Raw genomic sequence first — 13,690 nt, 5'->3', positions numbered from 1 at the left:
CGCTAATGCTTCATTATCCTCATGAAGAGGGCAGTGAAGTTAGTATATTGTGTTTAATTTTAGGAATCATGCAAAGTCTGCAAACAATTAGGGGAGTCTTTAATGGGAATAAATGCAAAAATATAATATCAGTGATACTGATATTTTGTGAATGAGCACCGCACACCTAGCACACCCAGAATATTTGCCCTTGGTATAAACAGCCCTACATATAAACTTGCTAAACATTTGGCCAAACTACTAGCCACTTTCACAAACAATTCTCCTTCTTTTGTTAAAAATTCTACCCACCTAAAAAGTATTTTAGAAAATCATGCCTTAAAAAGTTCAGACTTAATGGTGAGTTTTGATATCACCTCATTATTCACGAATGTACCATTAACTGAAACCCTTAATTTACTAAATTCACTATTTCCTCCTGATATATTTCCAACTATTTAAATTCACAGTAGAAGCAGTTTATTTTACATGGAAAGGGAAAATATACAAACAATTAGATGGGACCCCCCCCCCTCTCTCCCAGCTTAGCCAACTTACTTTTACATAGAACATCCAGAAAAGCTAGCTATCAATACAGCCATTTTCAAACCTCTCAAACCTAGTCTCTGGCTACGCTATGTTGATGATGTGTTTGCTATTTGGCAACATGGCCAAGACATGTTGAATACATTTTTAGTGTCTTTAAATAGCCAGCACCCAAAAATCCACTTTACGATGGAACTAGAAGCCAATGACTGCCTGCCCTTCCTGGTCACACTAATCACACGTCTTCCAGAAGGTTCCTTATCATTCTTGGTTTATATAAAACCCATATATATTTACGCAAACAATTAGACCATCACCCATCTCAACAATATGATATTCTAAAAACACTAACCCACAGAGCTAGAGCAATTTGTTCTGATGACATTGCTCTCACTGCTGAACTTTCTCACCTATGGCACACCTTCTTGACCAATGGCTATAATCCCCATAAGATAGATAAAATACTAAATGCTAATGCTCCCCCCCCCCAATGTCTACCACAGAAGACTACAACAAAACTGTCACCATCCCACACATTAAAGGCACATCTGAAAAGATATCTAGAGTGCTTAACAAACACCAACTATGCACCGTATTTAAATCTTATGTGAAATTGGCAACTCTCATCCGTTCACATAAGGACAGATTCTCTCCTTTATCACATCCAGTCTATGAAGTGCCCTGTTCATGTCATTGAGCCTACTATGGACAGACAGGAAGAACTGTGGACATCTGCCTCAGTGAACACAAAAAATATATACGGCACTATATAAAGTTCGGTGAGTCCAAGCATAAGCCAACACCTGGTAGTGCAATGCTAGGGCAACTCGTAGTAAAGGTGGAGCAAGCTCCGATCACTGTTCTTAGTATCTTCTCATAATGTAAAACACAGCTCCTAGGAGATGTATTACTGTTCTACATTATGAGAGAAGGTCACTATGCAGACTGGTTTTGACCTTTTTTGAGGTCTCATCAGTTAGTAGGCAGGCCTAGATGTAATACCAAGGTTTCAATAGTCAGAGCTTGTATCTTTACTGGTTGCGAAAAGGTGCACAAATACAATTACTGAAAATAAGAGCCAACAGGCTTCACTTCGGCAAAGTTAAATAATTTAAAATTAAGCGGATGTTGAATATCACATTATTTCTTAGCCAAATAAGAAACTCAAAGATAGAAAATCTGATCTAAAAGTTTCATGCCAAATATAGAAAACTAAATAAAGTTTGGTGAGTCCAAGCATAAGCCAACACCTGGTAGTGCAATGCAAGGGCAACTCGTAGTAAAGGTGGAGCAAGCTCCGATCACTGTTCTTAGTATTTTCTCATAATGTAAAACACAGTTCCTAGGAGATGTATTACTGTTCTACATTATGAGAGAGGGTCACTACCCAGATCGGTTTTGACCTGTTTTGAGGTCTCATCAGTGAGTAGGCAGACCTAGATGTAATACCAAGCTTGTTGGCTCTTATTTTCAGTAATTATATAGGGCACTTTTGTGTATGAGCAATTGTTGTATGCTACAATTGCTCATATTAGTCCCATTGTTATACCGGATTGTGGTTGTCTCGCTACTGTAACAAACTTTGCGTGCTCTGAAGATGCTGGATAGAATACTAGTGAAATATTAGCAATTAAGTCAATAAATAATTATTTTCTTATCAATCTCTCTTTGTTCACATCTATACCATTAAAATTCAGTCAATATGAAAATAATAGTCTTTATTAGACGAAATGGACGAAGTTATGTCAGGAGTTTCCAAAAATCAGAATCTGTAATATACAATAAACTAGAAGCAATTTATAAAAAGATGAAAAATAAGAGCTCTTCCACAAATCCAGATTTAAAGCAACGACTTATCTTGGATAGATAGATTAACTTAAAGAAATTAGTTGCTAAGGAAAAAATATTTCTTGCTAATTTAAAACCACCATCTTACAACTGTCCTTCAAAACTTCTGAAATAAGAGCATCATCAGGACTAAGTGTTAGCAAGGAAAACTTTTGCAAGTCTGCAAATAATTTTACTTAGTTAAAAAGGTATAGAAAATGTTTCTCATCGCAGAGATCTGGTCTGCACATTACTTACTGTAGACAGGATGTCGATGCTGCTATTTTACTTCTGGCTGGATGCACAGAAAATTTCTCCACACAACACACTGAAGCTTTTCCAGCATTATCCTATCCACATTTTAAGCATCTACTTTCATCATATGAAATGGTGAAAGTAGATGCTTAAAATGTATCTAGACTGCTATATATAACAGTTATCATATCAGACTGGAAGTCTGTAGTCAAGGTAATATGCAGATATTTTCTGCCTTGGCCCTCATGCATTCATAAAATAATAATAATAAATAAAAGCCTACAAGAAACCAAACAAATATATATATATATATATACACACACTAGACAGCTGAGATAACCTGCTCTGAGAGATGATGGTAGTTTTTTTGGCATGATAAAGGTAACAATGATGTTCCTGGGAATCAAGTGCCCATCCCTATATATGAGGATTCTTCTCATGGCTGTCACGCTTTGTTCCTTGCATTCAATGCAGATCTTCTCACTGGGAACATCAAGGAGTCCCAATCTGATATTATGCCTACAGAAAAGTGGTTGGTATTCTCCCAGTAAATGTTGCATTAAAGTAATTTTTCTGGTTGTGCTATTGTAGCTGAAATTGTGTTCAAGAAATATCTTGAAAGCATTTTCTTTAGAGAATTTGGAGATGCTACCAACCTTTCCAAACCTGTATGGAAGGGTTGGTAGCCCTTCCATACAGGTTGTAAGCCTTGGGCCCTGTCCTCAGATCATTGGGATGGAGACTTACTGTGGACCCTTGCAGGCAAGCCTACTGACCTACTGAATTTTTATGAAGGAGGCCAAAGTAATGTGAGCCTACCAGGATCACCATTTCCAGATGTCCCTGGGCCACACAGCATGGCAGACATGGTGGTGAGGTGTTGGATCCCAGTGATGAGCTATAAGACAGGATAATAATAAAAAAAAAACTCAGGAGAAGTAGAGCAAAGAATACAATAAGGGCTAATATTGTTACTGGAAGGTCCCCTCCACTGCAAAAAGGTGCCTCATGTGGAAGGAATGCAAAATGTATACACAGAAAAAGAAACAGAAATCAGTGCACAGAACTCGTTCAAATATTTCTCATAATTTTCTTTTAAGTATATTCTATTTTTAAATCTTTTAAAAACATTTTATTATCTTCTACAGTTATGCTGGCAGGAAAAATGATTAAAACCAATGTCTTTCAAAAAAGTAAAGATTTTGAATCCCATGGATGAGCTGCAATTTTTTCGTTGCTTATTATATCCGATTAACACATTTTCACGTGATACAGTAACTGATTAAAGCGAGGGATTCCTGTACTACTTTCTTATCAAATTCCACACAAATTAATGTGTAGTAAGAAATAAAATTCAATGTGAACAAATGTACTTTGTTCACAACACTGAATTTTAAACTTCCTGTAGACTCCTCCAATCTTTTAAGATCATCATCAAGATTAGGGCAGAGATTGCTTATGTGGAGGTAAGACCTCCACGTAAGCAATCTCTGGCCCTAGTTTCAAGTTTCTCAGCAAAGAAAGATTTTTTTTTCATATCTGAACTTAAATCATATACGAATATATCTGAAACAATACGGATCTTAATATTAAACCTTGGGGTGTCCTGCTCTTAACCATCTGGCTCTTTGGAAATCGCATCCTCTAACCACTACTTCCTGTTGTGCATCAAAATGTACTGTATAAATATTGGTTGACAGAACATTTTGATCAACAGTTTTTTGTGAAATACTACCAAATTGTTTGCCACCAAATAAAATCCAAGTAAATTATATCATAGCCATTACCTTAATATTTTCCTAGTGATTCTTCATAAAAAATAACGCTGCAAGTAATAACTGATCATGCTGTGTCCTACTCAAAAACTAATTTTTATCAAGGATATCTTGGATACAACTGGTCTCTGATTCTCCATAATGTGATGAACTGACATGAATCTTATAAATTTTCAATCTCAGCAATTCACAAAAGGTGATCAAAAGTAGACTGAAAAACCATATCTACTTGGCTACTAAAAGAGATAAATCATCCCCCCCCCCTCCTCCTCCTCTCAATCTCATCAACTGCCAAGTCATATAAGATAATTTCATCTTCTTATATTATATCATTAGGTAAATACAACTTTAAAGTACACTTTCCTCTTCCACATGACCAGTGTTCAAATATACTGTTGCAAAATAAAATTATTTTACAACCACAGCTGAATTCTCTACTTTATTTTAAATTTCTTTTTTACATATCTATAAAAGGCTTTTTTTTTTTTTTTTTGAATTAATCTTAGCAGTTTCATTAACTGCACTTCAAGTTTTGTTTTGCAATCTATAATTAACAATCTAGATAATGCTAGTTATTGCTTAGATTTATCAAGCTTAATAGCTGTTTTAGCAGAACTATTCTCTTTCCATAACTTAATAACATATTTCTCTGAGAACTTGTTCATTCATCCAGTCAATTCCAAATTTATTATGAATTTTACTTTTCAGAATAAAGAATTAAATTAGGCATGTCCCCCACTGTTACCAATTTTGTGTACATTTCATTTCCCTTATGATGATTTTAGGTTAATTAATACAGTATAGGTTCTCACATACATATTGCTTCAGATAACTATCAAACCACCAGTTCTCATAAAATAATTTAAAATTTCAAGTGTATTTTCTTGACAAACAGGAAAGTATACTTATGAGATGTAGTTTGGTAAAAGTATTGCCTGTACTTTATAACAGGATGAGAAATGTTAGATGCACAAAAAGGGAAGTAAGCAAAAAAAAGTAATTTAAAAGATCTACAAAACTATGCTGAAAGACTTACCATGATACGTTTCATACGATTTTTTTCTGCAGTAAATTTTTCTTCCATATATCTCTTTAACTTTGCTGCTTCAACTCGCTCCTGGCCCAGAAGAATCCCCTTTTCACCAAGCTGAGCAACAAAAAAGAAGGAACTTATTAAAATTCATTTTTTTAAAAAATAAGCTGTCATATAAATAGATCTATGAAAACAAGTTATTTACCCCCCCCCTTCCTAACAGGCACATGACAAAAAATAAACAATAACTACAAAAATAGCATCTTATTTATTTGAATAGTGAAATATCAGTGAATAGAATGCTCTTCTTCTTCCAACATGTAAAAGCAGTGGCAAGTTTATTTTCAAGATTTCGCAGTAAATCTTTGGATTAATAGTTGTGTACTGTTTTAGCTATTTAATAGTTGTAAGTTATAAGTTGAAAATATGCTGCAAGTGATATGATTTTAAGAATCATTTCTCAAATGAAACAATTTGTGTTTTTTATTATATGAAATCATCATCATCATGCGTATCAAAGATTTAGGCCTAGCATCGCCTGTTCCAGCCTTAGAAGTCATTGTTGAATCGTTGTACTTATATGAAATATCTGTACTATTCATAGCACTTGTCATAGATTTAATAATATAAACACATTAGCACAAAGAGAAACAGCATAAATTTGAAAAACAAATTAAACAAAAATAGATTATCAAAATTTGGTATATACCATAAACTTACAACATAATGGAAACCATGCCAAGTACATAAATTCTATACTGCACGATTAAGTTTATGTCATTACTTAAATGTCCTGTCAACAATTTTCCTCCAAATTAGTCTATCACTTGTCAGCACTGCAATATTGTCAGAGCTTACATTTCTGTCTTCTAAGAACACTTCTGGTGCATCAATCCATATAGATCTTGGTCCTTCTCTGGGTCTTTTCCTGTCATCTTGGCAACAAATACTTGATTTTCTAACCTTTCCTCCCCATTTTGTTAAATTTTTCTGCCAAATCAATCTCGTATTTGGCAGAAAACTTCTAAAGTACAAATTACAGGAAAACCTCGTTTAACACGATAATCAGTTAGAGCGATTGAGTGAAATGATACTATTTCCTGCTTTAAGCGAGTGATTAATCGGTTAATGCAATTTTTTTAGTTTATGCAAAATTTTCTGTCAGCAATCTGCAACAAGTGAAAAAGCTGGAAGTCATTAAAAGACATGAAAGTGGGGCTAGCAATACAATGATTGTGCAAGACCTGGGATACAGCGAATCTACAGTTTGGACTATATTAAATAAGAGCAAAGAATATAAAGTATAAGGAAAATTTGCCACTGCTTCTTTAAGCATGCAGATCCCCAAAATAGAAGCCATTTAATGATTGAGATTGAGGATCATAACCAAAAAAAAAAAAAAAAAAATCTCTTAGTACAGGGAATATTCAGGCAAAAGCTCTCAGCATTTTTACCTCATTGAAGGAGACCAAATTTCAAGAGGAATGTGAAAGCTTTACTGTGAGTTTAGGATGGTTTGACCGTTTTAAAAGTTGAACTGGACTGCATAACATAAGAATAACTGGGGAATCTACTAGTGTTGATAAAGATGCTGCAGCTAAGTTTCCTGAAGAATTGCAAAGGATAATTCAGGAGGGTGATTATGACGATCGGCAAATATTCAAAAGAGATAAAATTGGTCTCTTTCGGAAGTGTATACCAACAAAAACTTTCCTAGCTAAAACTGAAGCATCTCAACCAAGATACAAAGTATCTAAAGATCGTCTTACGCTTTTAATCGGCAAATATTCAAAAGAGATAAAATTGGTCTCTTTCGGAAGTGTATACCAACAAAAACTTTCCTAGCTAAAACTGAAGCATCTCAACCAAGATACAAAGTATCTAAAGATCGTCTTACGCTTTTAATCGGAGGCAATGCAGAAGGTGACTTTAAACTCAAGCCTATGTTAGTTTATCATGCACAAAATCCAAGATCTAACATTATTGAAGAAATCAGCACAATTTGAAAAGAACTTGTATTAATGAACTGGATAAAGATGCAAGAAACTTCCTCGGTTTCTCAGCGTGCATATGAAGAAGATAAGGAGTGCAAACAAGAAGAGAATGTTACGACTAAGAAGCTAACTGCAAAAGAACTTGAGCTAGTTTTGAATCACATTGTGCATGCTAAGGAAATTTTGTTTGATGCTGATCCTGATATGGAATGAAGCTTGGAAGTCCACCAAAATCTTGATAAAGTGATCGCTAGCTATCTCCAACTGCATGACAAGATGAAAAAGTCGAGCATGATTCAAGCATCTTTACTTAATTTTTTGTAAAAAAAGTAGCTCAATCAAATATTTAGACATAAAAAAATTTAAGCAATTGATTTTTATTAACTTTGATAATTTTATCCTCTAATATAGCTTATACTGTAATTATTTTCCAAATTTATGCTAATTGATGGATGAATTATAATTATTCCTATTGTTTATCATATTTGCTTAGCACAGTTTCGCTCAGTGCTCATTAATTGATGGGTTGATTAATTGTATTAAGCAAGGTTTTCCTGTACATCAATTCTCCTAAACCATGATCTTCCACAGGATTTTTTTTTCTTATGTACTGGCACCACAAATTTTGCTAACTTTCTTCACCCATTATTTAAGTGAGTATATACCTCTTCTAGCATATTTTTGAATACTTATGTTCCATTCTAATCTATTCATTTACTCGCTGCTGATGTTTTAAATGTTTTCAGATTCTTTAACTTAACAGTTAAGGAATCTGAAAACATTTAGAATATGATCATCATCATTATCTGCATAAATTATCTGCAATTTCTGATATATACTTATGACAGTATATTACATAATTAAATTTACATTAGTTATTAGTTTCCAATCAACGATTTTTCTTCCTAATTATTCTGTCATGTCCAATAGTCTCAATTCTTATATTTTAATTTTTTGAGGAATAACTACATCGATGCACCTAGATCTTATTCTTAATGCTTATATCAAATTGGTCTTATAATATTTTTACTGCTATCCTGGTTAATATCAAACAGCTTTTTAAGCTAATGTTTCCCTTCCCATTATGTTTGGGTAACCATATCATCTTCAATTAGCTCTGCTCACATACTTTTCAATACTAACAAAGCCAAGTTCTTTCCAGTATTAATCTTCATCTTTATTAAAAAAAAAAAAAAAAAAGTTTTAAACAGAATCAAAGTTGAGCAGCATTCGGGTGACTGTAGACTCAAATAGACAAATGATATCCAAGAGAAATGCAAGAGTTTGAAAACAAGAATGAAGCCTTGAAGATTCAGTGGCAGACTCTGAATTCTGCCACTGAATTCTCTTTGATTGATATTCTCCCAAAGAGGCATGTGATGAGGTTCTCTGCATCACAAAAAAACCGGAACTTCATGCATGGTGGAAGAAGCATTAATGGAAAAGAAATAAGCATATCAAAATTTGGTGGCAAGCACATTAACATGTGTTATGAGAGATTACAGAGAAAAATGTAAGATAGGAAAGTAATGTAAAAACTAGTAAAATAAAACTCATGGGAAGACTTTGATATATCACTATTAGCAAAGCCTTATAAAATATATATATATAAAAAAAAAAACATATGAAGGATTTTTTTTTTTAATAAAGGAACCTGTGGATAGTTGAAACTCCATGTTCTGCAAGATCAGACCTCTTAGGTTCAAGAAAAGTAATTCAATCTAGTATGGTGTGCCATGGTGGAAGCCTTCAGCACAGCCAGTCTAATTAGACAGAAGGTGGCAAGCACATTAACATGTGTTATGAGAGATTACAGAGAAAAATGTAAGATAGGAAAGTAATGTAAAAACTAGTAAAATAAAACTCATGGGAAGACTTTGATATATCACTATTAGCAAAGCCTTATAAAATATATATATATATAAAAAAAAAAAACATATGAAGGATTTTTTTTTTTAATAAAGGAACCTGTGGATAGTTGAAACTCCATGTTCTGCAAGATCAGACCTCTTAGGTTCAAGAAAAGTAATTCAATCTAGTATGGTGTGCCATGGTGGAAGCCTTCAGCACAGCCAGTCTAATTAGACAGAAGGAGAAATATTGTAGGAATCTGGCAAACTCTAGATTGCACTGTGTTTTTAATGCCTTGTTCACTCATCTAGAAATAACTTTATTCATAAATTAGAATATTCATAATCTGCTCTGAAATGCATTTGATATAGAGAATGGATATTTTCAAACCTGTGTACAGGCTCTTTCAAATTTTGAGAGACATTCTAAGAATGTTGCAGCTCTTCTCATACTGATCCTACATATTCACAATAATGGCTTTAAAAAAATTAATTAATTAATTAATTAAAAAAAAAGGAAACTGCTAATTTTGTTTTTGCATGATTAATTTTTTTATCAATTTTATATATTTCTTATCCATAACTGCATTTTTCAATAACTTACAGTTTTACAACTCCCAAAATCCAGAACATTACCAAGCAAATCCGAAGTTATCCATGATTGATGTTAACCATAGTCAACAGACGGATATAATAGAAAATCTTATTACACTTGAAAGAAAACTGAGAAAGATTTCTGTACCATGGGTACATTGTTGATTTTTTTATTATTTTTTTTTTGGATCAAAAAACTAATGTAATAAAAAATAACTAATGCCAGTTTCACAGGTCATAATTATTTAATAAACCTACTAGTTTTGCCACTTAAGCTAATGGATTCGTCTGGATTAAGGATGAACACACAAATATACAACAAACGTTAAATATGAATCATTAGCATAACTAATATTATGTAATGATTCATATTTAACGTATACTTCATCATCATCAAATTCCTGATATGTACCCTCAAAGTGTGTACAGGATATGATAGTGCTACATGAAAAATTTACATCACTACTAACTTGCTATCTATAATTTTCCTCCAAATCAATCTGCTACCTGCCAAAACTCCAACATTATCAGATCTTACATTTCTATCTTCTAAGGCACTTTTTTTACTGTATCAATTCACCTAAATTGATAGAGGAAGACCTTGTTCTTCCTCTGGGTCTACAAAGCTAGCAGAGAAAAATTGTTTTTTTGCTAATCTCCTTCAGACTTTTCAAAATGATTGACTGATGGCCTATTCTCAGCTATTACAGTATTCATTTATTAGAATATACACAAATGAGAAGCAAAAAAGTTTTGCTAATCAATTGTGATATGATTTTATTTTTCCTCAAGAGAACTTGGAGAATAATGGTTTGGATAAAAGACAAAAATTCAAGGTGAAGTGAGGAATGAATAGTTTCCTAAATAATGAAGCCTTATGGCTCTTTCTTTTAGTAATAAATAATTTATAATAATCAACTGCACGCCGTTCTGAATAACGTGATGAAACTCGCGCCCGGGAAGTGAATCACCCCCCCCCCCCAACCAGCGTATCCACGCTATACTGTATACACCACCCACCCGTTAATCACATAGTAGCTGTCCGAAAATATTAAATGGAAGATTCCAGAAATATAAGTTTAAATTGCACGCCCTTCTGAGTAGTTCTCAGTTATAAATCGATAGTCGCAGTATCGCAGCATTCCCGAGTCGCCTCAGCTTGCACTACGCACTAGTTAAGTAGCGGGGATATACCACCTGAGATTAGCTTTGCTAACACATTCCTGGATGCTAACAATGTCAAGTATTTTTCCTCATTTTTAATATGATATTGCCGTTGATGTCATCTGTTCATGACTATCTTTCTCAGGACTCTCATACCTTGTCATGGTATCTTGTCTTTTGTTAAGTGTTTTATTTCTAACCCACCTCTAAGATACATAAGTTAAAATAGGTTTGAACCATGTCTAGTATACAGCTAATTTACTGTTTTGACTAATTTCTCTCTTATTCCATATAAATTTATTCATTTGACTTCCTGCCATACCAGCTTTGTTGATTCTGTTGTCTATTTCCATATGTAATTTACAATCTTCACTAAAAATTGTACCTAAAGGAACTGAAATGTTTTACTTTTTCTATAGGTTCTCCATTCACAATTCAGTTAATATTTTCAATGCTTCTGCCTATTTTCATTGTCTTTGTCTTGTTATTGCTGACCTTCATAACAAATCTATTACAACAGTTATTCAATTTATTCAGGAAATCTTGCAGAATAGCTAGTACTGTTTTAATTTAGAAGTATAACATCAGATAAAGTAAAGAGCTGAGATTAAAATCTCCAATTTCGATATCAGGTTTAATACCACTGTCCTTCATAATGTGATCTGTATAGATAATGAATAACAGAGAGGATAATGTATATCATTATCTGACACCAGATTTAACATTAAACCTTTTGTACTTCCTTCGATTCTAACTGCTGCTTACAATTCAAATAAAGGCTAAGTATTGCTTGATGACCCATTGACACCATACAACTGTAATGTTTTGAATAGCTTTTCTCTTGACACTTTGTCAAGAGAAAAGCTATTCAAATCTACAAAACTTAAATACAGATCTCTGTTATATTACCTTCATTTCACAACTATTTACTGTAAAGTGAAAATCTGATCCTGACAGCCTCTATTTGGCCTGAATCCAAATATTTTTTCCAATTATTTCCCTTTCATAACCCTTTCACAAGTATACTTGCATAAATCTTATCAGGAATCCTCTGTAGGGAAATACCTCTGTAATTCTCACATTCAGTTTTATTTCCCTTTTTTTATATATGGGTACTGTGAGAGTTCTACTCCGATCATCTGGAATTTGTCTCTCTGTCCAGGCCTTCTGAACTATGCAGTGCAACCATTGGAATACTTTTATATCTCTATACTTGAGCATTTGTGGTCAAATATCTACTCCTGCTGCCCTTCCACATTTCAGGCTTTTGATGGCTTTTTCTACTTCAAGTATGGATACGCATTCTTGACTGCATACCTGGTCAGTGTTTTTTTACCACTGTACTGTCACTGATTGTTTCGTTTAGCAATTTTTTGAAGTAATTACTCCACATTTCAAGGATATCTTTTTCATCAGTTTTCATGTCACCTTTACCATCTCTAATTCCTTTTACAGCACTCCTTCCTCCATTTCTAAGCTTTTCAACAGCCTCCAGAATATTTTGCACCTTCTTGATATTTATTTTCTGTGTTCTTACCAACGTCTTCCCTTGACTTTGGTTTAGCTAGTTTTACAGTGGTTAGCTTTCTTACATTTGTCTCTGTATTCTCTAAGAGCACAAGCTGAACTTTTGAATATGTTACCAGGAACTTTTGATATGTTTTCTTCTTTTCCTTTGCTGCCTCTTTAACTTCCTGTGTCCACCATGGAGTTCTGATTTTTCTATCCTTGCACACAACCTCACTACATGTTTCTCTGGACGAATCAATCACTGTTTTCTTCAGGATTTGCCACTGGAACTCCAAGGTTTGATTCCTGTTCTCAAACATTATTTCTTGAATAATGTTTGGGTATTTTAGTCTACAGTTCACATCTGAGAGCTGCTCAACTTTTATTCACTTTAAAATTTTCTTAGGTGTTCTTCTTTTCAATATGAAATGCAATTTTATCCTGCTCAAGACTAAATGGTGATCACTTCCAATTTCAAATCCTCTGTACACTCTAGTGTCCTGCACCAGTGAGAAATCATCATTATCAACAATAACATGGTCAATGAGACTTTCTTATTCATTGTCTCTTTTCTTCATGTGAATTAGTGAACATTTTTATATATTGTAACAATTCATATTTAATGCTTCTTGTATATTTGTGTGTTCATCCTTAACCCAGAAGTCACTAGCTTAAGTGGTGAAACTAGTAGGTTCATTAAATAATTATTACGACCTATAAACCCAGTGTTAGTTATTTTTTTTATTATATTTTTGGACTATCTTACAATCAAAATAATACCAGAAATTGTATGAGCAAAAACATAATGATAAAACCTATTTCAAAGATCCAACATTCTATCATTTATTAGAACTAAGCAGTTTTTTTTTCATGTTTGGAGGGCAGATGACCAGTTGATCAAACAAATGCTTACAAATAAACTGGTGATGGCAGTATTAGAGACCCAAATGATCCATTTCAGCTGCCAATGAAAATAATGATTTTTTGTTTATGTATATAAACTGTATATATGAATATTTAAGGATATGCTTTTTCACTATACATTTTTCTGCATATGTTTTCACTCCATTATCTGTGTTTAAATTTTTCCCTGGATTCCTAATAGTATCATATTTCTGACTCCAGAGCTGCAGAAAGAATGCACTTCATTTTCATTCTGTTCTT

At 33.4% G+C, this 13,690-nt stretch overlaps 1 protein-coding gene across 1 annotated transcript in view; it reads right to left on the bottom strand.

The window, feature by feature from the left end:
• The window catches only part of pav (kinesin family member pavarotti), a 222,903-nt gene that overhangs the window by 61,599 nt on the left and 147,614 nt on the right, over positions 1 to 13,690 (bottom strand). The window contains exon 16 of the mRNA XM_090412700.1: positions 5,419 to 5,529. Within this exon, the coding sequence (XP_090268826.1) occupies positions 5,419 to 5,529 (111 nt within the window). The remainder of the gene's footprint in view (positions 1 to 5,418; positions 5,530 to 13,690) is intronic.

The sequence above is a fragment of the Typopeltis vanoorti genome, chromosome 23, assembly GCF_054136105.1.
Source record: "Typopeltis vanoorti isolate ZY-2024b chromosome 23, IOZ_Tvanoo_1.0, whole genome shotgun sequence".
Lineage (NCBI taxonomy): Eukaryota > Metazoa > Arthropoda > Arachnida > Uropygi > Thelyphonidae > Typopeltis > Typopeltis vanoorti.
This window is presented reverse-complemented; position numbering and strand designations above follow the sequence as displayed.